The following is a 25,573-nucleotide window of genomic DNA, read 5'->3' on the forward strand; positions in this document are numbered from 1 at the left end:
AGGGAACAGGATAAAAAGGAGTGAACTGTTAACATAAGGACAACCTAAACTGGGCTCAAGATTATGCTTATAGAGACGCCCACCTCAGGAGCACAGAGACCAGAGTCATCACAAAACGTTCTAGACAGGACAGACACGCACAGGGAGTGCAGTCGGCCAGGGCACACAGATGAAGAGTAGCAGGTGTCTATGGAGGAAGCAGGTTCGCCTCTGGCTGTGGTATTGGTTACAGAGCTGCATGGCACAGGACACACATGCTCCACACACACACAAGCACGAGAAGCTGATGGGCCTGTAGTCTGCCCAATAGCATGCTGGCAACATCATGTCCTGGCTCTAGAAAACCACTTATTCCATGGAAGCCCCCCGGGGAGCTGCACCAAAGGGGCTCGGGGCTATGTCACTAGTTTTATAACTTCCTGTGAGTCTGTAATTGTTTCAAAACAAGATCTAAGACAATCTGGGAGACAGTTTAAAGAAATTAATTAACAGACCAGGTAATTCAGAGCAATCATCCAGTAAGACATTTCTTAAAAACCAGACACAATCAAAAAAAAATGTGCCTGAAGTCACTGCAGAGTTAACAGGATTTGTGAGAGGCCTGGAGGCTGCAGAGTCAGGGTTAGGGCTCCCCCGAGCGACTCCTGCTGATTCCATAGAGGGTGCAGAAACCCAGAACCCCTGGAACATTTAAGACTCTGGCTAGTGGGACAGAACATGGATGCGCAGGGCTGTCATGGGAAAACCATGTAAAGCCCCTCTCGGTGGGCTCAGAACCCAAAGGACCACAGCTAGAAATGGGCATCAGTGCACGTTGACCAGCTGAAGCCTCTCGGGTCCCAACACTGTGTGGAAGTGACACTACACCATGAGCATCCTGGCCTCCCACCAAGAGCAAACAAAGTCTCTCTGGGAGTGAAGAACACTCTCAGGCCAAAGGACATTTCTGTAGTTTTTCATATACAATATACTTTAGCAACAAAACCATAGAAGCTCCAGATAATACTGTTGGACAAAGATTTTAAATTGTATTTAATATGTTCAAGGAGGTAAAAGAAACAGCTAAAAACTAAGACAAGGATAAGGAAACCATATAAATGAATAAAAGTTCTGAAACATTAAAAAACACTAGAATTAAAAATTCAAGGAGGTTTAATAGCAGATGAGACACAGGTGATAAGAGAATTAGACATGTCCAAACTGATTCAGAGGTAGAGAGAGAGGAGAAAAGAAAGTAGGAGACAAAGAATGGAGTGAGGTTCTCTCCCACAGACTACTAGGTCCCAAAAACACAGTGGAACAGAAAGGGGGGAATTGAAGAGAAACTGTCTAAGAACATTACCACAGCGACCAAAAAATCCATAAAAGCTACAGATCATGAAACCAGTATAAGCCCAAGAACCCCAAGAAAGATACAAAAAAAAAAACCTCATTCTAGGTACGTCATGGTAAATCAGCTAGAAACCACAGTTAAAGATAAAATCTCATAAGCAGCCAGGAAAAATTAACAGATTGTCTTTAAGAGAGTAACTTCTCAGCAAAAAAGGGAATAAATCTAGAAGACTACAAAATACTATCTTTAATGTGCTAAAAAAGTGACTGAACTCACATATGCCAAATTGAAGTCCTATCCCAGCAAAAATAACCTTCAAATGAAAAAAGACATCTTCAGACAAATTTGTCAGGGAGATAACCGACAGCAGATACACACTACAGAAAACAATAAGGAGTGTTTGGTCTTTGGGCAAAGGGAAAATGACCCCCTTGGAAGGTCAAAAATGCAGAAAGGAATAAAAAGAGAAAACAAAGGATATATGTGAGTAAATTGAAACTAATTTTGATTAGGTAAGACACAGTAATATCTTGTGTGATTTAAAAATATATATAAATCAAATGGCATGACACAAAGGCCATGTCAAAAGGGAGAAACTGGTGGGGCAGGGGGCCTCCCATGAAGCAGCCAGTTAGCACCAGGTGTGCCCACTGTGTGACAGTCCTCCACATGCCTGTGGCAGATGAAACTCTGGTTTCCCACCTCATTTCTGGCATGAGGAGAGAACTGTCCCAGACTCCAGAGAACAGCAGTGAGGGGTGGCCCTTCTAGTAGAAGAGGGTAGGTGTGCCCTGTCTTGGCAAGGTGCTTTTAACAATCTCTGGCAAATTCTCGTTTTCCCATCTCATGGCTACTCTGGCACCAGCAACACTTTGGCAAGGAAGGGGGTGGGCCCAGGATGGGGCAGCAGCCAAGAAGAAGCACCGACTCACCCCTTTCACATCAAGCCCAAACGCCTGCATGGTCTCACCCAGAGCAGGTGTCCTGAGGGGACAGACTTTCTGGAAAGTTGCCCCACAACCATGGGGAGGCTTTACAGCACACAGGCTCTTCCGGCCAGCTTATGACAGTCCTCTGTGTGATGAACACACAGGCCAGGCTGCCATGTCACCCAGGAGAAGCTGCCTGACTGCATGGGAGCTCCATGTGTGAGAAAAGGAGCAGGCCGCCTTGCAACATGTATGGCCTGAGCCCAGCTCTGAGAAACCCGTCTCAGTGAGGCCCTGGGCCTGGGAGCCCTCCCTCTGCTCACTGGTCAAACACCAAAGGTGGCACAAAAGAGACCCTGGAGGGAGAGGGTAGACTGTGACGGTTGTGTGAAGGTCACAGGGCTGCCTGTGCACTGGCCATGTGCAGGAAGCTACAGAGAGCTAGGACCCCAAAACCCAGCCCCACGCCAGACAAGCTGCTGATTCCAGAAACAGGTTACGGATCATGAACTGTCAATGCTGCTTGGGGTAGAGTCCTGATCCCACTAAGATAGAGGAGACATCTGGGGCCCCAGGGGCCACACTAGAAAGAGGGTATCTGCAATTTGTGCTCCAGGGGCATCTGAAGAATAGTGACCAGGTCCACGTCCAAACCTACTACCAATCTAGGCCTAAATGATCATGTGGAACCAGCAGCTCTGCCAGAAACTGGTTCAGGCTTCTGCAATTCATTTTCCAGTTGACACCTGTCAAACCCATGAGGACACTGAGTTGACACCAATAGAAAGGCAAGCTGGTGGCTCTCAGCAGGGAAGTCCCTCTGGACCTGCTTAGAGGCAGACAGCTGCCAGCCTCAGGGCAAGTCCCCACCAGGTCTGAGGCGGGAGGTGTGGACAGGAAACACAAGGGGTTCTAGCATCCCTGCCTCCCTGGCCAGGGCTCCCAGACTCAGGTCCAGGAAACATTTAGTCTAGGTGATAGTTTCTCTAAAGTTCTTGCCTGGCCACCCTTCAACCTTAGCCCCATAGCAGGGTGAAGCATGGCAAAGGACGGGAGTGGGCTCAGTATGGAGCAGTAACCAAGCAGCAGCACTGACTCGACTCTTTCACATCAAGCCCAAACGCCTGCATGGTCTCACCCAGGGCAGGTCCTGAGGGGACAGACTTTCTGGAAAGTTGCCCCACAAACGTGGGGAGGCTTGACAGCAAGGCAAGGCCAACCACAGGGCCCTGGGAGCTCTGGGTCAAGGTATGCACCATGAATGTCTGGGGACATAAAGTCAGGCATTTATTTCAACACGGTGGAAATGTGTCCTTCTCAAATTCTTAAAGAGAATCACCTGGAGGGGCTGCTGAGGTCAGTGACGCGCATGGCACCTTGCTGGTTAGGCCCTCCCCTGCACTTCACACAAGCGTCCCCTGGCACCTCTGGGCATGGTCCCACCCCCACCCCCGTACACCTCCCAGGAGGCTCCTATCGGCACAGGACACATACACTTGCCTGTATGGTGCTACCTTTTGAGTCCCAACCACCAGCTCCATGGTTTCCACCTGTGTGATCTGATGCACACACTGAGCAACATGGTGACCCCAACCCCGGGAGCCGCTGGGAACCAGGCAGCACCTGGTCACACGCCCTAACCATCCCCACCCTCTACAGCTGACTGCCTATGCCCTGTCCACCCACACCCTGACCCTAGACACTCCCTGCCATTGCCCAGGCTTAACAGGGCCCTCGTCCTTGGAATGCAGAACCTAAATCCCTAAGTCTGTAGTCTCCTGCCCCGCCACAGGCTGAGATCCGAGCTCCTCTGAGCCGTGTTGCAAAGGGTGGGAAGGCAGCCTCCCAGCTAGTTCCTATAGACCAACTCAGAGAGCAGCATGGACAGCGCGGACCATTTCCCGCACTGGTCGCGACTGGCATGGCAGGGGTGCGCCCAGCATGCCTAAACCTTCTTAATACCCCCAGCCAAAGGGGGGCTCTCCACACATGCACTGCACGACTAGGACTGGTCTTGGCACAGAGAATGTATATCTGCACAGGCACCCTGACTACCCCACAGGGTTAGAATAGCCTCAGGACATGTGGACATCTGTTAGGTGGGACCATCTGAGCTCAGGACAATGTACAAAGCTATGTTGGAAAGGATGGGTGGGCACGCTCGGCATCCTCAGCAGACCACCCAGGCCTGGTTTTCACAGCACGAGAGGAATGGCAGGACGGCCTGGAGGGCTTTAGCCTTGGCCTTCAGACCTACCTGCTTGACGCATAAGCTCTCCTCCAAGACCCCTGAAAGAGTAACAGAAATATTCAGAATTAAAATCTCTTAACATGTAAAACAACACGAAACACCCTCAACCCAGTACCTGAGGTAACTTCAGGCTCCAAAACCTATCAGAACATTTATTATCCAAATTTATTACTGAAGATATATACTACCTCAAAATAAATGAAAAACTGCGCTATAACCATCTTCCAGGGTCCTCTGTCCTAACTAGGGTTGTCCTGGTGGGCATTGTGACTCACTAGCGCTGAGCTATCCCCATCAGGAGGTCCCACTCTTATTTTTTTTTTTTTTTTAGAGACAGAGTCTCACTTTGTCACCCTTGGTAGAGTGCTGTGACGTCACAGCTCACATCCACCTCCAACTCCTGGACTTAGGCAATTCTCTTGTCTGAGCCTCCTGAGTAGCTGGGACTACAGGTGCCCGCCACAACACCCAGCTACTTTTTCTTTGCAGTTTGGCCAGGGCCAGGTTTGAACCCGCCACCTTCGGTATATGGAGCTAGCACCCTGCCCACTGAGTCACAGACACCACCCAAGTCCCACTCTTATAGAAGCAACTTGAGGCACCAAGAAGACAGCACCCTGAGCCCAGGGGGACCTGCTGCGGCTCCCTCTGCCCATTCTGGAGACCCACTCCACATCTGAGGCTGACGACAGGAAACTGGTGGCCACAGGAGTGAGAAACGAGACTTTGATGAGACTTTGGCTTCTGGGCCAGAGTAAGAAGATCTGGATTTGTCCTTCTGCCTCAACCAGAAACTGGGTAAGATGGGAAACTTCCACTTAAAGCCTGGGAGATAGAAGGCAGGATTCAGCCCCAGGAGCTGCAGGAGCCACATCAAGGAGGGAAATAGCAGCCAGGCCAGGCCAAGGTGGCTGGAAACTGCAGCAGAGGAGTGGGGACGTGGGGACACAGGTCCTAACTGGCAACATAAAGGCAGGAGGGCAGGCTTCCTCCTCCAAGGTAGAGATCGGCACAGGAATCACTGACCCACACCAGTTACGTTAAAAAGCCATCCAGAAAAAAAAAAAAGCCACAAGGTAAAAGTGAAATACTGACAAATCCCAGGCCAGACAAAGGGCTCTGATGGCTCAGAGGCAGACAGTAAAAAAAAAAACTTTTTTTTTTTTTTTGAGACAGTTTCACTTTGTTGCCCTCTGTACAGTGAGGTAGCATCATAGCTCACAGCAACCTCAAACTCTTGGGCTCAAGTAATTGTCTTGCCTCAGCCTTCCAAGTAGCTGGGACTACAGGTACCTGCCACAATGCCCAGCTATTCTTTTTTTAGCGACAGGGTCTTACTATTGCTCAGACTGGTCTTGAACACCCAAGCTCAAGCAATCTGCCTGCCTTGGCCTCCCAGAGTGCTGGGATTATAGGCGTAAGCCACAGCATCCAGCTGAGACAGAAAAATATTTTAACGAGCTAAAGCTGTGAAGTCACTTCACCAGAAATGCCCAGTCAGCACAAAGATGTCCAGCAGCACTAGGCACTTGAAGAAGTGACAGTGGCATCGAGACACCCACAGGGACGCTCAGGTTTGGGGCTCCGGGTGTTGGCCAGGCAGGAGCAGCTGTCAGTTGTGGAGATGCACCACCAGGCCCACAGCAACTCTCCTGGCCACTGAGACCCACATGCCGATATCCACAAATAGCCACAGGCACACCTCGGGACACAACACAGTACGGATCACAGCTCGGCAATAAAGAGGCACACACTGTAATGCACGCACCTCGAACACGTCTGAATGTCACGCTCAGTGAAAGAAACCAGACCCAAAAGGAGCATATTGTGTCATGCCACCCACAGGAAATCCTGTAAGAGGCAAGGCAGCAGAGCAGACCAGAGGCTGCAGGGCAGAGAACAGCTTGGGGTGGCCATTGTCTGTGAAGTGGGTGCCACAGCCACCACTGTCACCAAACCCAAACCACATCTACACAAGCGAATATTACTACCTGTCAAGAAAACCTCCACAAAGCTTAAAAACATCAGCTGGGTTGGACACTCCAGCCCTTGAATGCCGAGCTCAAGACTGACACAGCAATGCTAGCACGTCGCCAGCCGGTGGGTCCCACACTGCAGCTCAGCTGCTAGAGGTGTTAGTGCTGGCAGCACCTCTTTCCACAGGGACATAAAGCAAGAGCTGTGGTTCTGTGAAGCTTACCTGTACAACTGGCGGTCACAAAGCTAAAAGTAAAGAAGTGTAAGTTATTAGTTATTCATTTAATTTGACTTTTTAAAGTAACACAGTATGTCCACAATAGGAGCAAGCATCAAACTGAGAACAAAGAGAAAACAGCGGAACCAACCACTTAGCGTATGGGGCGGCCCACTCCCCACCACTGCACCCGGCACCTCACTCAGCCCCTCAACAGGCCCAAAAGGTCCTAAGGGGGGAGATCAAGGCCCCTAGAAGGGAAGGATAGGTGGGACGTCGCCAGGACTGTGCCAGTGAGCCCTAAGGTCAGATTCAGAGCCCTCCCCCCAGACAGCTCCTCTGGGCAGAAAGCAAACGTGGAAGTGGGAATCTGTTTCTTTTCTTTTTTTGGAAGTAACTTAAACGCCCTTCACAACACCATCAACTAAACAGTAGCATCTGGTTACCATCACCACTAAAATTTACTAAAGGTTCACACTTTACAAAAAATTCTACTAAATTCTTTACATATATCCTTTAATTCTCACAAAAATTCAAGGAAGTAGGTTGTTACTACCTATTTTTACAGAGGAAGGAAGTTGTGGCCCAAAAGACTCCACCGTTTCTCACAGTTCATAGGGAGGACCCTTCCCTCAATCACTGCCCTGTCACCTCCCAGTCCAGAGTCAGAAGACAATGCCAGGCCCCTTCTCAGGGTGAAAAACATGAGCAAAGAAACTGAATGGCCAAAGCCAAAGGCAACTTAACGGCACAAATAAGATAAGGATCCAACATCAAAGTGGTGCATTACTCCATAAGAGGAAAACCTAAAGATATAAACAAAAAGTGAAACCATTCAGTTCCTCACAAAGAATTCTGATATAATACTGAGACACACAGTTCGTACTCTTTTGGGTCACAGAAGCCTTTAGAAATCTCCAAAAATCCCCCAAAATGCACATATCTTCTCCCCAGAGAAATGGGCTCACAAAATTTTGGACCAGATCTCAGAATTGGAGACCTTGGATTCCCAGCAGACACACAGCTGCGTGCCCCCCAGCCCCTCCCATAACAGGAGCCAGTAGGGTGCCCAGTACCACTGAAGACAGTGCCTGGCATCACCAAAGCCTCCCCAGAGCGCCAGCATAGTAAATGTGCACCTGAGATGGGGCGCCCAGCAGGAGGAGGTCTGTGCTCACTGCCCAGGGTCTTCCCATCCCAGAGAAGCCCCTCAAGGTGGCCATGAGAGCAATATTCCAGAGTGATCACATGAGGGTCACCCCACGATACCCTAGGACTTCAAACAAGCCGGAGAGATACCCACAGCTCAAGAGAGGGGCAGCCATGGCACTGTACACAAACCTGGGGGTGGATCTGCTTCAGGCCCTGCACCACCTGCTGGTCCAGATACTCCGTAACAGGCCTGCAAAGTTCAAATACAGCCCCTTAGGTCACGTGACCAACACCCCAACCTTGGTACATGCTGAGGACACATGGGCTCAGAAAGACGGCGAGACCTCCCTCAGGTCCCCACGGGTCACACAACCCTGGCGGGGCATGCCATGTCCCTGGTCTGGGTCAAAGCAGTTGGATGTGAGGAGACCCTAGAGCTGCAGACCAGATTCCCACCAAACCCTAACTGAGGAGGTACCCAAGACCTCAGACTGTTTGTAAAGGCCCAGGTTCATGCTGGGCACCTGCTCTCCCTCTGGGATCTGGAATTCTGTCCCATGCTAGGGAGAGGTGTCCACAGGACCAGACCCTGGAAAGAGCCCTGGACCTGGGTCCCACATGCATTTCCCTGGAGGACACAGCACATGTGGGGTTCCCCAGGAGGAGACCAGGAGCTCGAGCCTGCTCCCCTAGACTCCACCCACACACCTTCCCCACAACCAAAGACAGTGGCGCCCAAGCACAGGGTCTCAGTTCTGCAGTAGGCCCCACTTCTTCACACGTGGACACCCTGAGGACGGGTTGCAGCCTTGAGTGGGCTCTGGGGCTACAAAGCACACACAGCCACAACAACCTCCCCTGGCTCATGGGGAGCAGTCCACATCTACCCACCACCACGGTACCTCAGCGAAGCAGCTTGAATACAACTAAAGAGCCAAGTTACAGACATCACAGCCTGCTCATGAGCTGCTACTTTTGAGGAAGAGTTGATTACAAAGGAAAGAAAATCGAGTAGCTGTTATAAAACACTCTGCTGTATGGAACTTCTCAGTGAACCTACACTTTCCCTGCTTTATTATTGGTACAAATGTAGCCAACTGAAAAAAATTATCAAGGGAAACTGTTGTATCTTTGACACTTAAAAATACTTTAAGTGATGAATAAAACTGAACATGTGAGTTGCTCAGTATCACCTCTGACAACGTGTCTTCACTTTGTTAACCAACATGCCCTCAGAAAGCATGAGGGCATTTAAGCCCAGCTGGGGAGCTGTGGGTGTCCCTTGTCTGGAGGGAAAACCATTTACAAGTAAGATAAGGGAGCCTGAGGACAGCAGCTCTGCTGCAACAGACAACCATCGGCACACCCCAGGGCTCAGAGGCAAAGCCTGAACTCCTACCATCGCCTACCTGCTCTGTTGTGCTGCAAGTCGATACAGGGCGTGGGTGAGCTCTGCACAGGCAAGAACCGAGCCATGCCGGGTGTGCAGATCCGGACTCCGTGTCATTGTCAGCAGTCTTGGGAAAACTGCAAGGACAGGCCAGGAGGACACAGTCTGTCAGATCCAGAGACATGCCCAGGAGATACATTCAAAAGAAAGAACTAATACTGTCAGGGTGCTGCCCCACACCCGGGACACCCCTGCAGCTGAGGCAGAATGTGCAGCACCTCCCACACACAGAGCACAAGGAGAGCGATGGGCATCCAGGGCAGCACCTCCCCCCCACAGAGATGTGGTGAGGAAAGGAACAGGTGCTGCCCTCATCCTGCCTATATATCTCAGGCCCTCAGGCTGCCAAAGGGATAGGCCCAATGCCCAGGGTGAGGCTGTCCCCCAGCTTGGTAGGGTCCCCTCTCCTCAGAACACAGGTAGAGCCAACCCTGTGCTCTGGGAAACAGAAAGCAAAAGCTCCCACCTCCACATGCCCACATGGGAGAGGCACGTGTGCCACAGTGCCCAAGCCTCTGCAGCATGTACTCTGTCGGGACCTGCCAACCTTGAGATGGCTCTGACAATTAGGATAGCGTCTGGCCTGAGAGCACTGAGTCAGGCGACACCTGGAGAGTCTGATTCCTAAAGAGCCATGAAGCCTGAGGAAATGTCCCACCTACCAGACCACCCCTGGGGGGTGGGCACAGCCCAGCCCGCTCACCATTAGCGATGGCTGGCTCCTCCTTCCCGGGTGCCCAAGTGCCACCCCAAATTCGTGACACTAGGTTTAAGGAATTAACAAGTACCAAACCTTCATTAAAGTCCCTTAGTGTGTTAAACACATACGTAAAATTAGTCTTCCCAAGCAAGGAGCCACAGTTCGAACTCCAGCTTAGCCACTTAACAAATGCCAGAGGAATTCCATACAATGTTAAGAAATTTGTGTATTGTCCCAACCTTTAAGTCAGCTGCTTATTTATTCCAGGTAGAAAAGACACTTTTTCTCTACTAGTAACAAAGCCTCACCAGCACAGGCTTGGCTGCTTGGCTGCTCCGCTGCACAGAGGCTGACAGGACGTGCTGCCTAGCTCCAGCCTTTCTGTGGAGATAAAAACTCAGGGAGCTCGCCTGGGGCAGGTTTGTGCAGCCTGGCAACCCGGGAGGCCCAGCGTGTTTTTGAGTCACAGAATCTGGCTGGTCAAGGCTGCTCTGTGCGTGGACACACACCACAGCTGTCCTAGACTCTGTCCCCTGACCAGGACCACAGCCAGTGTTTCAGACATTTCTCATCAGGAAAAAAGATGAGCCTTATTTCCACCCCCAGGACTTTGAAGCCAGGCTGGCAGCCCCACATGGGTCTTCCTACTGTGTGTGTGGGCATGAGTGTATGGGTACATGTGCTCGTGTGTGTACATGTGCTCATGTGTGAACATGAGAGTGAATACATGTGCAGGTACATGTGCTCATGTGTGTGAGAATGTATACATGTGCAGGTACATGTGCTCATGTGTGTGAGAATGTATACATGTGCAGGTACATGTGTTCATGTGTGTACGTGAGAGTATATGTGCTCATGTGTGCACATGAGAGTATATACACGTGTGGGTACATGTGCCCATGTGTGTATGTGAGAATGTGTACTATGTGCAGGTACATGTGCTCGTGTGTGTCCGTGAGAGTGCATACATGTGTGGGTACACGTGCTCATGTGTGCACATGAGAGTGTGTACATGAGAGTGTGTACCTGTACGGGTACATGCACTTGTGTGTATATGTGAGTGTGTATACATGTGCTCGTGTGTCCATGAGAGTGCATACATGCGTGGGTACATGCCTCGTGTGTACACATGAGAGTGAATCTGTGGCATCTGTGCAGCACCCACAGGACAGCCAGAGCACACGCCTACCGTGAGTGGTGCAGTACTTGGGGGCTTTCGGAGCCAGGTTAGCCAATGCCTTTGCTGCCAGCTCTCTGATGACCCTGAGAGAGGGGAGAGAAAACTATTAGCTCTGGCTGGGCATGATGGTGGTGCCTACAGTCCCAGCACTTGGGGAGGCTGAGGCAAGAGGATCGCTGATGCCAGATGTTTGGGCAGTGAGCTGTGTCAGCGCCATTGCACTTCAACCTGGGTGATAAGGCCTCAAAAAAGAAAAAAAGAAAATTATTAGTTCTTTCTTTCGAATGTATCTAACCTTATCTAATTCATTTAGAGAAAAGACAGGAAAGACATATACATGAGTCTTCAATTGGCCACCTAGTCAAGACCAGTAATCAAAAACATACAGGTGAATACACACACGAAAGCCTCACGTTGTGACAAACAAAACAAGAGAAAGAGAACGGGCATGTAGTCCTTGTCAGGACACAGCTGCCATCTCTCCTGGGCACTGCATGGCAACTTGGGCTTCTGACCTCCTTGCACAATGCACTCAGAAACATGAGCACTGAGGGGGCCATGAATAGCCCCTACTCTGAAGATGGCAAGGGCCGGTCACGGGAGACTCCATCTGGCTCAGCCTAGGAAGCTGGAGGCCACAGCATGTTAGCACAGGAACGTCTTGGGCCCCACTGACACACTGCTGCATTTACCTAGGAGGATGCCCAGGTCTGGCTATGGCCCCGAGCCCTCCAGAGCCCCTCTCCCCCCATGTTCAACTGAGTGAGCAGCAAGCTCCCATATGGACTCTCCAGCCCCACAGACCAGCCAGAATGGTGAGCAGCTGCCACTCACGATGGTAACAAGGTAGCCAGATGGCAGCAGAGTTGTGGGTAAGAAAACAGAGGTGGGCATCATGCTCTGACTATGCCAGCCCCAACCAACAGCATGGGGTGAACATAGCATGGCTAGAGCAGCAGCCCTGGGTCAGGCCCTCTCCATCTCTGGAATATGACAGCCACCCTATTTTTGAACTTACAGCTGGTTTGCTGACTGATGCCGTCCAAGACAATGATAGAGAAAGGCAGAAATATCTCCATCTCTAAAAAGATGAGAGGATAATAAGGGCATAGTCATGTTGTATAATCCCTAATGTTCTAGAAAATGCCAGCTGGTGCCATCAGGAGTGGCTCTGAACCTGCTGACAGTAGAACAAGACAGCCTCTTCAGGGCCCTCATCTCTATATACCCCAAAAAACTCTCCAATTTTCAAAGTTCCTGCTACAAAAAAAGATTGCCCCCAAGGAATTTTTTAAATGAAATAACAAAAAAGCCATGAGAAAAATAAAAAATAAATAGCAAAACAGCTGGTACAAATCAAACCATATTGATAATTATATTAAATAGATCAAACACTCCCCACAAAGAGGCAGGAAACTGTAGCCCTGGGTACAAAGGCAAAGAGACTGAAAGTAACAGAGCAGCAACCTGAGAGGATGGGGTACCACTCAGGCCCGTCACCTGCCACTGGGGCAGACCCAGGCTGAGGCCATGTCTTTGAGGAAAGACCTAAACTAAGAATGGTTTGCACTTTTTTTTGTTTGTTTGTTTTCACATTTTTAAAGGGCTGTATATAGAAAACAAAATAAATAAATAAAACACAGGGGACAGAAACCTACAGAAAAGCTTACCAACCTCTGTAACCATAGCAGAATCAAATTAGACCTTAAGGCAAGAAATCTAACATGAGAAAAAGAGGGACACTTCATAATCAAAAGGGTTAACTACCCAGGGTGATGAAGTGAGACTGTCTCAAAAAAAAAGAAACAAAGGAAAGGAAAAAGGGTCAACACATTAGGAAGATAAAGCGCAGTAAATAAATGTGTCCCTAACAAGCACCGCTGCCCAACATGCATGAGGAGAAAGGACACAGGAGAGCCGGCCACCCACAGGACCCACCTTGCACCTGCTCGCCACTGCCTGCTCCTGACCAACCAGCCCCTACTTGGCTCCTGGCAGCTCATGTGAGGCCCCAAATGCCAGGCCTCGCACATCCCTGCAAGTGGAGACTGCAGAAGGAGACAGGAGGGACAGCTCTCCTGCCCCCAGAGGACCCCACAGCAGCAGCCAAGGACACTGAGGCATGGGCCTGACACTCCCCAGTGGCTCAGAGGAACTGTCCTGAGCATTCCTGACCAGCATCTCTCACACACAGATGCTCACTGCTCCTCTGCTGCAGGCCTGTTGTCCTCGGACCGCCCAGAGGTATGGGCATAGTACTGACACTTGGGTCCTGCTCTGGATCATTTACCTTCCCCTTTGAATGGGCACATTTAACTGCTTATGAGAAGCTAAGATACCTTGAAACTGTTACTGCAATTATGAAAACCACCACAAAGCCTGCTGGACTCCCGAGAAACATGCCAAAGACACGGGGCAGCCACGTAGAGCAGGGTCCTATGGGGGCACGTCTCTCCTGCTGGGGAGATAGAGGTGCCCTCCCACCCTCAGGTGGCCACACCCCAATAGGGAACAATTACACTGGACATGCTGCCTGGCCAGGGTCTCCAGAAGTAGGCCTGGATTCAGCCCCTCATGCCCAGAGGTTATAATGCATGCACCTCTCAGGAGGGACGCAGAGATACACCAATTGCAGTAAGAAAGGCACTCGGGCTCAGCAGCCTAATTTAAGTTCTCCTTTGGGAAAAACATAAGAATTCTTAGAAAAACAAAGACATAAAACTTACCCGTCCCAGTGGTTGATTTTCATGGTAACCAGGTGATCTATCATTGGCTGGGTGTACTCAGGAAAGCCAGCGACAAACACACTGAAAAAGACAATGATAAGACATCAGGGAAGCTGTAGAGGAACCAGAGCTTGCATGCTCTGCTCATGAGCACAGGAAAGGGCAGTCGCCTGCAAGGATGGTGCAGCATTCCCTCAAACCTGAGGACACCTCAGCTTGGCACCTATAGCTCAGTGGCTAGAGCACCAACCACATGCACTGGGGCTGATGGGTTTGAATCCGGCCTGGGCTTGCTAAACAACAATGACGACTACACCAACAACAACAGAAAAAAAAAACAGCTGGACATTATGGCTAATGCCTGTAGTCCCAGCTACTTAGGAGACCGAAGCAAGAGAATTGCTTAAGCCCAAGAGTTTGAGGTTGCTGTGAGCTGTGACGCCTAGGCACTCTACCAAGGGTGACATAGTAAGACTTTAAAAAAAAAGCTGAGGACACCTCCCAGCTATGTGATCCAGCTATTCCCCCAAAGTTGCTGCCAAAGGCACTGTGTTCACCCAGGAAAAAGGAGCCATCTTGTGCACAAAGGCATGGAAGGCAAAAACTGGGAGCTACCCTGGCACCCACATGGAGTAAATGGCTCCAGCAGACAAGGAACAATACCAGTGAAGGGATGGACACAGACGCGGGACCATGAGTGGCCTCAAAACACACCAACTAGAAGGAGTCTAACAGAAATGAGTGTGAGCTATTTCATTCCACTAATACAAAACTCCAGAAAATGCAAATCATCATCATGAATAGCACAGGACCAGAGGCAGGGACGGTGAGGAGCAGCCCAGGGCTCCAGGTGACAGCTGTGTTCACGCCTCAGCATTAGAAGCAACGGGTCCACACTGAGCACCTGTACACAGCATGCTGTGCTCCTGTATGCAGGCCGTTCATGCTGACTACACTTCAACAAAAAGCTGTTTCTTTTTTCTTTTTGAGACAGAGTCTCACTTTGTCATCCTTGGTAGAGTGCCATGGCCTCCTAGCTCACTGCAACCTCAAACTCTTGTGCTCAAGCAATTCTCTTGCCTCAGCCTCCGGAGTCACTGGGACTACAGGTGCCCACAACACCAGCTATTATTAGAGATGAAGTCTCACTCTTGCTCAGATTAGTCTCAAACTCCTGAGCTCAGGCAATAGACCTGCCTTGGCCTCCCAAAGTGCTGGGATTACAGGCATGAGCCACCACACCCAGCTGAGCTGTTGGAATTTTTGAGGAAAAGACAAGTGACAAACGGGGGGGGGGGGGGCGCCTCTGGAAGATACAAGACGATGATGGGCTTCCGTCAGAATAGAAGGTAACCCAGGTACAAAACAGCCCCAAGATTTGTACAGAAACATCACAAAAAGAAGACAAAAGCCAAACAAGCACATGAATACATGTCCAACATCTGTGTCAGCAGGAAATGCAAATTTAAACAACTACTAAAAGGCAAATACCAAGTGCTAGCAAGGCTGCGGAACAACCAGTACTTGGGAGCATTCTCAGTGGGAGCACGAAGTTACACAGCCACTCTGCAGAACAGCCTGGCACTTTCTTACAAAGCTCAACGTATTAAAATTCCCCTTTATATCTCACATAAGAAAAATGAAAAAGCACATCTACATGACACTTCCGAGTAAATGCTCACAACAGCTTCATTCACAAGAGTCCAAACCTATAGCAAGAGGCAAACGGACAGACCAGCTCACAGCCACAGAGCCTGTAAAGCTCTGCAGCAGACTCGGGATAGAACTCTCAGCTGAGCCAAGGGGGAGCATCCAGATGCAGAAGGGGGCCTGGAGCACCTTGTGACCTGCTGTGTGACACTGGCCTACAGCATCACAGACCATGTCTACCAGCTTCTGGCACAGAGCCGTGTGGCTGGAGGCAGCAGGAGCAACCATGAGGGTTGAGGACACGCCCCACCCAAGAAAGCACAGGACACCAGCACTGCTGGAATGCACGCTTCAAGCATAAACTGCTGATGAGCTGTAAATTATGTCTCAAAAAAGTAAAAGTTAGATCTCCTGAAAAACAACACAGAAAATTTAACAAAAATAATCTCCAAGTGGAATGGGCTTTCTTATTATGACTCAAAAGAAACCATAGAAGAAAATGACACATTCAAACACATAACCCCAAAAACTGTCTACCAGAAAAAACACACAAATCCAAAGTCAAAAGACAAACAACAAATCTAGGAAGAATATCTGCAACTGACACCACAGACAAGAGAACTGCCTAAAATAAATAAGCTTTTACATATCAGTAAGAGAAACATCACAGCCCAGCAGAAAAATCATCAAAAAGTTTACAGAAAATACATACATAGCTGGACAAGTAGAAGCTGCCTTCACATGGGAACCAAAAAGAAAACCTCTGCTCACCAGTCAGACAGCCAAGTCCCAGGGATTTGCGCCTTTCACCGCAGGGCTGAGGAGGCCCAGAGACACTGCTGAGCTGCATTTCAGTGCAGCTGCTGCACAGTGGTTGGCAGCACCCATGAAATTATCTTTTTTGGGACAGAGTCTCACTCTGTCAGCCTGGGTAAATGCCTTGGTGTCAGCATAGCTCACAGCAACCTCAAACTCTTGACCTTAAGTGATCCCTCCTGCCTTGGCCTCCCAAATAGCTGGGACTCCAGGTGTCCACCACAACACCCCCTAATTTTTCTTTTGTTAGTAGAAATGGAGGGCTCACTCTCACTTAGGCTGGTCTCAAACTGCTGAGCTCAAGGGATCCCCCCACCTCAGCCTCCCAGAGTGGTGGGATTATAGACGTGAGCCACCATGCCCAGCCTCACTAAGGAAATTTAAGCATCAACACCCTTTGATTCAGCATTTTCATTTTTGATAATCCATTCACATGTAATCACGCAATTGAAAAATTACATATAAAAATATCCACATTTTAACAGCAAGAGACTAGACAGACCCAATGGCCTAGGAGAATGTGAGCAGATTACAGCCTGGGTCCAGACTCTCCAATGCATGAGGGAAGGAAGCCACACTGCACCGCTGTCCTCCCTGTACTGCCCAGCCGCTCACGTCCCACCGCGGGGCCTTATCGCAGCACTGATCCAGCACACGGCAGTCACCTGCCTGTATGTGGCACTTTTCTATGACTCACACTTAAGTGTTCACTGAACCCTGGTACAACAGCCTTGTTGAGCACTTAGCTATGACCTTCGCGTGTTGCCAGGCCCTCCACCAGGCTGCCGGAAACAAACAAGAGCTGCTGAAGAACGCAACTCCCTAGAGCGGAGCCAGACAGGCACCCGTGAGTGCAGTAAGACACACGGCCTAGAGAGTCGGTCAGGGAGTATTCGTTCTAGAGGTGTTAAAGAGACCAGCAGAGAGGCTCCTCCAGAAGTGGACAGAGAGCACCCTCAGGTGATAAAACAGCCCAAGGTAAATTCAGGGAAAACAGAAGCATTGAGACACTGGACAATCTGCCAGGAAAGGCCCCAAGGCCCCGGCAGGTCTGGCAGCACCGAAGACACCAACACCAATGCGCCTCAGCACCCAGCCCCACCCCAACAGCCTACCCCAGGAGCAGGAATCAGGGCCCAGGACACCCAGGAAGCTAGCAGGTGACCAGCAGCTTCCGGAAAGCAGCAGACAGAGCTACAGCCTAACTCCACAGCGGGTGTCAGGGCCCAGGACACCCAGGAAGCCAGCAGGTAACCAGCAGCTTCCTAAAGCAGCAGAGTACAGGCCTGAGTCCTGGCCTAGCCGCCTGGAGAAGACTCCTGCGCCCTCGGCCGCAGGAAGCAGGCGCAGGGCCTGAGTGCGTGGGGTCCACACAGTGAGAGACAGGACAGGCCCAAGGCCCATGGGTAGAGCACAGGCCCACAGTGTAAGGCCCATAGGAAGCAGGTCAGCTAGAAGGCCTATACAATGTCCAGGGGGTCAGGGAAGACTGAACACCAGTTGATAGAGGTAAGGGAAAAGGCCCAACAGAGATACAACAGTGGCCAAACTGAGTGGCCAACTGGGGAGGGGAATGAAGTAGAAGGAGCTGCTGGGACCAGGGAGCGTCACTGGCTGACTTGGCAGTGGAGCTTCCCTGACCTGAGGCATCTACAGGACAGGAACAAGCATAATTAATGGAAAGCAAACTACTAGACAGCAAAATACAACAAAAATGCATTTTTTCAAAGGATGCTCAATGCCCAAGACATCAGAAATTAGTGAAGGAATCCACAAGGGAAAGAGGAAGCACCAGCCAATAAACAACCAAAAATTGCCACAGAGGAGCAGCAGGTGGGGAGGGTCCTGCTCTGTGTTGCACGTCAGACTTCTGGCTACGGGACATGCAGGCAGCAGCAGAGCGAGTTACCAATAAACTCAGTAAAGCATGAAGAAAGACAGAGGACACACGCTGCCTGGTCTGCACACAAGACCTTCTGAAAAAGGCAAAGCACGGTGGGGGCTGGGCAGGGGGCTGGGCTGATGGCAGGGCTGGTGGCACAGGCCGAGGGGACGTCTAGGGCCAGGGTGGGTGCTCCACACGGACCAAGGCCCTGGCTATCCAACTGTCCCTGTCTGTCAAAACCCACCCTATACCTAAACCATATTTAAAACTGGCATTTCATGTAATTTATATGTAATAAAACAGACGTACAAAAATAAAGCTAGTTTTAATGCCTGAAAAGGTCTTGTCTTAGAAGCACACAGGACACAGAAAGTACCTACATGTGAAAGAGAATGGGCTAAGGTGCCATGTGTTAGAAACATAAGAAGAATTCTCAAATTCTCAATAAGAAAATAACACAATAGGTAAGTGAACAAAAGATTTGTTAAATCAGCCCCTGAAATGGTGTTCAGCATGGTAAGTCTTTAGCAAAACAAATGACTGGGCTAGCCAAGCACCCCAGAACAACCCACCTGAGATGACCAGCCCAGTGCCAGGACCCTGGACACAACCCACCCCTAGGAAAACTGGTTGGCAGTTTCTTTAAAAGCTACGGTTCAGCCATCTGCTCCTGGGCACCTGATCCAACAGGTGACCGCAGTGTCCAAGCCTGGGCACAGACATGGGCATGCACAGCAGCTGCTCCTGTAATAGCCCTGGCCGGAAACAACCCAGACATCCCTCAGAAGACTACTGAACCGACAGACTGGCCACATGCACAGTGGGAGCCACTGCTGTGCCAGCATGTGCACAGCCAGGCCTCAAGTAAAAGGGGCTGAAGAGGCCAGCACAGGCAGGATGAGGGCACCCAAACTTCTGTGGGGACAGCTGCCCACCAGGTGCAGATCTGCGCAACCACGCGTGAGCACACAGCAGCTGACCATGCACAGCTCATGCTAGCAGGAGCTGGCTGGTGACAACTCCTGTCCCCCCAGCAGTCCTGGTCCCCGGGGGGACAGCGGAGGACTCCACCAGGTTCAACTCCAGTTCCTGTGTCAGAAACTCTGATTCCAGAGGAACCACCTCTAGGTCAGCCTGGGAGGCAGCCCTTCCACTTAGGCCAGCCACAAGACCCTGGCCATCAGCACCTGCAAGGCTGAGTCCCACCTCCCCATGGCCTCCCCTGTGCCCTTGTCCAGCCACAGTGACCCAGCCCCCAGGCCCTGAAATGGGCTCACATCCTGACAACACCCAGTGCTCCAGTGGACCACCCCTCCCCGACCCATACACCCCCCCAAGGGACCCCTAACCACCTCCTGTCTCCGGTCACAAAACGCCAAAGTGACATATCCAAAACAGACCTGGCCATCTAACCTGCTTATTACAGCTTAGAGCCCACCCAGGCTAGGCCTGCTCACCCCTCCCTGGGGCCATGCTCCCCCACGCCAGGCCTCAAGGTCCAGTGCCTTCAGTCTAGCCACACAGGCTACCACCTTCCTTGCCTCCAAGGCCTGGGCTAACAGGGTGCCTGCTACCCACCCTGCCTGGGGTTGGGGGTGCCTCTGCCAGAACACCCCATGGCCACAGCGTGGCTGACAGACATGCTTGCTAGCAAGTTCAGAGGAGGCCTCAACTGCACAAGGGCCTGGATGCTGAGGTCAGGGCACAAGACATACTTGAGAAGGGACACGCCTAAAACCAGACCAAGTTTTCCCATGTGTCTGTCTATAAAACACACATGTGAATTACATGCAAGTATCAGGCTGACTCGAAAAACTTTGACATGTAAAATGTGCACAAGTAAAATTAACTGTCAGTTATTTTACCTGAGAAACTTGAGGGACAGGTGGTAGATTTCTTTATGTAAAATATATATCCAAACATTAATAATCAAAGAAAACAAATGAAGCTAGGAAAGAACTAAAAAGGAATAAAAGGATATTAAATGTTGAGGAAGGATGGAAAGAGTGTTAAAAATACAGACAGTGTATTCAGTCAAAGATTCTTCTTGGGAAAGTGCCAAATGCTATATCTTTTTTAAAAATCTGTCCATGCTGGTTATGGAGAAATGTCACTTCTGCTCAGTCTGCACAATAGAGCTCTTAGGGAATCTGTCCTTTGGACAGATGTCAATAATAAAAATTGTACTGGACATGTTTCTTCTCCTAATTTGTAGCAAACACATCACTTCATATAATCATACCTTTTTTTGCATTTAAGTACACTCAAACAAGTAATTTCTCCCCATACTTAAATTATGCAAGTAAAAATAATTTGGTATGATTTCTGCAACTGCAGTTAGGGATGTTAAATATTTATTCCTTGACCTGATTTATCAAATACCTCTCTCTTACTCATCTCATAAACAATCTAGAGATAATTTCAACTCTGAAACACTTTTTACTAAAACACAAAAAAGGAACACAGTCAATTCTAATCCAAGATTTCATTTTGAAAAATTAAGACAGCCAAGAGGAAAATCATCACACATCAGGACATGTACAATTCCAAGACCTACCCAGAACCAGGACTAATAAAACACAGGACTATTCAGAGAAAAGTAATCACCACAGAAAAAAAAAGTCAGCACTGTCAGCAGCAGCCCCTCTCTGCAGCTCCAGTCACGGCTCCTGGCATAAAGTGTGACATGATCCACCCACCAGGAAGCATAAGTTTCAGCACCTGTTTCCAATTCAATTTTTAGCTTTTCACACAAAAATTTCATATTTACATTTAGTGAACCTTTTAAGACGAAGAAAGAAAAGGGTGGAAAGTGGTTTTCTTTGACATCTAAATCAAAGAGTATCCTATTTTTGTTTTTGTGAGATACATTAAAAACTCACCTTATAACCAAGAAACAGTTGGATCTGTTCCCAACAGCAAAGTAGTCAGCCGTGGTCAAAATGTCAATTCCATGAGGGAACGTGCCCTAAGAAAGTGAAATTGAAAAAAAAAGGCATTTTAATGAGCAAAGACATTTTGGAAAGTTCAACAGTCACACTGCACAAGCTTATGATCGTGCTGGGAGCCTGGTACCTGCAGCCAAGGAAGACCATGCTGCGGACACTGTCCATGGGGACCTTTACATCAAATCAACTTTCCAACTGCCTATCCCAGGTCAGACACTGCATTAAAATTATATGAACCCCTTAAAAGTGTTTAATTTTTCCTCAAACATTACAACTATAATCACAAACCATAAACAGAATCAGGTATGAGTCGCCTTGAGACCCCCACAAGGAATCGCCTCTGGCAGGGTGGCCGAGCTAGGAAGCCAGGACCAGAACCCACACCCCACACACTGCTGTGTGAATGGGAGAGACCAGTGGGTGCCAGGTGCTGACAGCCACCAGTGGCATGAAGGACACACAGGGTAGGGGGGCCTCTGTCACACCCCAGAGTGTCCTGACAGGCCCCAGACCCAGAGTCTACATGTTATTATTGATACCACTCTCTGACAAACGTATTTGGAAATTTGAAAATAGTATAAATAATTTTCTAATAAATAAATGACAGATTTTAAACCACATGTAGGAAGTCTTATGGCTACCCATACTGAGGAGCTTTGGAAGTCTCAGAGAAGTAACAGCCTCTGGACCTGATGTCAATGGTCCTTTATCATACCAGAGACTGGTAGAGCCCAGGCCACACAGCAGAAGCATACAGGCTTCCAGAAGCTTCTGGAAGCTGGATGCTGCTCCAGGGAGAGGATAGGCCTCGGGCAGCAGTCGTCCAGGGAACTGCCACACCCTGTGAGCCCACATTGTGTACAATACATGAGATGAGAGCTTCTGACCCTGCATGAAGTCACTTCTACACACAGGCTTCCCATGAAACACACGACGTGCTATTTAATTTGAACATGTGTCAGCGTCCACATGGGTCCCATCCTGGCGTTGTGCTTGCTGCTTTCCTAGGAGGTGAGTTCTCTACCCACACCTGACAATGCAAGATAATACCACCTTTACAGCTTTGGAAATTTCTGCCTCTAACCTACAGGAAGTTTTAGGAATAAAGATTTTAAAAAGCAGCCATACCTGTCTCCCCACATTCTCCTGGAAGGCGGCCTGAGGAGAAGCAAAGAACACACAGCAGGTGAGCAAGGTTTGCTTTTCCCAAACATGAGACGGTAAGTTCAAAAGCAACACTGTGCAGCATAAATGACCCACAGCTTTACTCTCTAAATCAAGTCCTCACTGTTAGCTGAGCAGAGCCTCAATGCTGGTTTGTCACCCTGTTTTATGTCCTGGCAAGCTTTAGGACAATTTAAGAATACAAGTTTATAAAATCAGACGCATCCTGAAAAGAGGCCTCTTGAAACTGGGAATAAGGAGCTTCACTCTGATGCCCACAGAGCAGCCCTAGAAACGTGGAAGGAGAAATAGACAGGTTTTCGAAAGCCCGAGCACCTGAGCACCTCCCTTAGGAACAGATCAACTGACAGCTCCACCCTGTCCTCCAGGAGGGCACGTCACCCTGGGGCTCTGGGGCACCCAGAACACAGCAGGGCTGCCGAGGAACTCAGGGCCAAGCCGTGAACAGGATAAAGCAATGCACCTCTGCTGGGCTGCTTCTGCCCACCCACCCTGCCCAATGAAGCTGTCTCCTGGACAGAGCAGAATGCCTGCATGAGGTGACCATCCTATCTCCCGTCTCATTGCTCCATTGTGTCTTGTTGACCCCTCCCATGTCATCCAGGGCTCAGGGTTCTCCAGACAGAGCTGAGGACACGAGGGGATAAAAGCTACTACACCCAGGACCCAGACACTACACAGGCCACCAGCACCAAACAAAAAAGGGAGAGAAGGACAGTAAGGAGGAGAGGTCGAGTCAGTCTGGGGAGGATCAAGGCCCTGCAGGGTGGAAACACTCAACCTGTGGAGTGCAGCGGAGAGCAGGAACAGATGGGAACACCCACGGGTATGTAGGTCAGAGGATGGAGGGCAGAGACCGTGGGGTCTGCATCCCCACCCTAGGACATGACACTAAACTCAGGATGGTGACTGCAGGGTCTGCATCCCCACCCCAGGACATGACACTAAACTCAGGATGATGACCACGGGGTCTGCATCCCCAGCCTAGGACATGACACGGAACTCAGGATAGAGACCCTGGGGTCTGCGTTCCCACGCCAGGGCATGACACAGAACTGAGAAGCAGGCCCACAGGTTGCCTGCATGGTACAGCCCCAGGGTCTGGTGTGGAGAACAGGACATGTCTCTTTATACGGTTTAAACTGGGAGAAGGGAGACTTGATTTTTGCTATTTACCATTTTGTAACATTTGTGGTAAATTTATTAAGGACAGTAGGAAACAAACAAAATCAACTAAAGACATTTTGAAGAAGACACATTGTACTGTTGATTTAAATAATATACAGCATTCAGGAACACAGACACCATCCTGGAGGTATAATCTGAAAGGTGAACAGCAAGGCAAGGTTCGTGGGGAAAGATCTATAGCAGGACGGACAGCAGTTCCTCAAAAGAGGAGACTGGAGGCCCTCCTGCTCCCGTGAGGCTGCCTCACAGGACAGTACAGCCAGGAAGACTGACGGACAGGACCAAAAATATACAGGACACAGCAGCTGGGACCTGAGAGGCACAGAGTTCTCAGGACCCCTACGACATAATCCGCCAAGGACTGATCCCTAGACCTCTTCACAATGATGGACACAGAGACAATCTACGGCCCTGGAGAGGGCAGGTGCAGCTGTGCACCCCACTCTCGGAACTAATAGGACTACACACAGAGCTGGTTACCCAGCAGTAAAAAGCACACATGCAACTGGGAGAGGGGCAGATGACTGGACAGACACGTCACCCACAAGGACAAACATAACAAGTAAGTACATGTCACTGGCCACAGCAGAAAACACCAACTGGAACCACAAGGAGATATCACAACAGCCAGAATGAAACAGTAACCACAGGAAATGCTGACCAGGTCAAGGAGGGCCAGGAACCCAGCAGCCCCTTAGAGAACAGCCTGTCAGCTTCTCATAGTACTAAAGGTCCAGCTAGTGCAGGACCCAGCCCCTGGACTCTCAGCACTTTATCCCCGAGAGTCTTATCCCATGTCTGCACAACAGCCTGAGCTGTGTGCTCTCAGCAACATGAACCACAGACAAGCCCAGCATCCTAAGGCAGGCAGGAGCTAGACCATGGCACAGGCAGAGCACAAGATCCATTCGGTAACAAAAAGCAGCAGTACACTGGCATGCCGCCAGGTAAGTGCACCGAGAGGAGCCTGTGTGGTTCTGTCTACACAATGTTCTTGAAATGACAACATTACAGAGATAGACCATAGATGGGGTTGCCAGGGCTGGAGGCCTGAGCTCGGGGCTATGGTAGAAGGGTAGCACAGGGCTGCCACAGATCTTGACACATGTGGTAAGACCACACAGACTAACACAGACACTTACACACATAAGACCCAGGACACGAGAATATGGCTGAGTACATTTGTGGACTTGCCATGAGCTCTCTGCACCTGTTGTAATTGCATATGGGTCTCCCCAGTGTCAACATGCGGTCAGAGGCAGTATTAGAGCTCAGGCACCAAACATCAGAGCACGTGCTGGATGGGAAAAGCCAAGCGCATCACAGTGAAGCCAGGACTCTAAGAGCTGTTACGTCAACCATCAGGTCTGCTGTGGGCTCACGTCACATGCAACAACCCCCACTCAGCTGACATAATTTTAATTATTTCCATAAACTCACTAACATATTCTCCACCATGAATCAAGCAGGCTTGTTCCACCACACTCTGCAGACTTGTGAACCTGCCTGTGTGGGGCCATAGCAGGACTGTGGTCAGTCATTTCTCTCCTTGTTATTTCTAATCTGGAGACATCAGAGCAACCTGCAACAAGCACAGCGGCAAGGGGCCATGCAGAGCAGGGGTGGCCACACAGGGACAGTGATGGGAAATGTCATTAAGCCCACCCCACCTTCATATACACAGACATGGAAATGAGGAGACTCACAGAGGCAGCCCTCCTGCAGTTCACGTCCCTGTCAAACACTGCGGCAATGACCAGTGCGCTGCAGAAAAGAGAGAAGAGAGTAATTAAAAGAGCTTCATGAAGTGCAGCTGTGGCATCAAGCAGAGACCTCTCTCTTCCTTTTGTCCCTTCATGCGGCCCATTGGACTTGAGCTCACCCCACATAAAACTCAAGTTCAAGGGGACACGCAGAAGTCAGGGCCAGGCGGAAGGATACCTCCCGGGTCAAGAAGGCGAAGCCATCCCCAGGGCACAGGTGTTG

At 49.8% G+C, this 25,573-nt stretch overlaps 1 protein-coding gene across 2 annotated transcripts in view; it reads right to left on the bottom strand.

Moving 5' to 3' along the window:
* The window catches only part of TBCD (tubulin folding cofactor D), a 157,217-nt gene that overhangs the window by 25,800 nt on the left and 105,844 nt on the right, over positions 1 to 25,573 (bottom strand). For both annotated transcript variants that reach the window (XM_012803216.2, XM_023511052.1), the window contains 9 exons: positions 25,294 to 25,351; positions 22,343 to 22,372; positions 21,149 to 21,234; positions 13,916 to 13,996; positions 11,199 to 11,272; positions 9,269 to 9,386; positions 8,049 to 8,109; positions 6,714 to 6,736; positions 4,520 to 4,551 (listed from right to left, as the gene is read on the bottom strand). In XM_012803216.2, the coding sequence (XP_012658670.1) occupies positions 4,520 to 4,551; positions 6,714 to 6,736; positions 8,049 to 8,109; positions 9,269 to 9,386; positions 11,199 to 11,272; positions 13,916 to 13,996; positions 21,149 to 21,234; positions 22,343 to 22,372; positions 25,294 to 25,351 (563 nt within the window). The remainder of the gene's footprint in view (positions 1 to 4,519; positions 4,552 to 6,713; positions 6,737 to 8,048; positions 8,110 to 9,268; positions 9,387 to 11,198; positions 11,273 to 13,915; positions 13,997 to 21,148; positions 21,235 to 22,342; positions 22,373 to 25,293; positions 25,352 to 25,573) is intronic.

Source organism: Otolemur garnettii, unplaced genomic scaffold (assembly GCF_000181295.1).
Source record: "Otolemur garnettii isolate 467f Iridium unplaced genomic scaffold, OtoGar3 scaffold00018, whole genome shotgun sequence".
Lineage (NCBI taxonomy): Eukaryota > Metazoa > Chordata > Mammalia > Primates > Galagidae > Otolemur > Otolemur garnettii.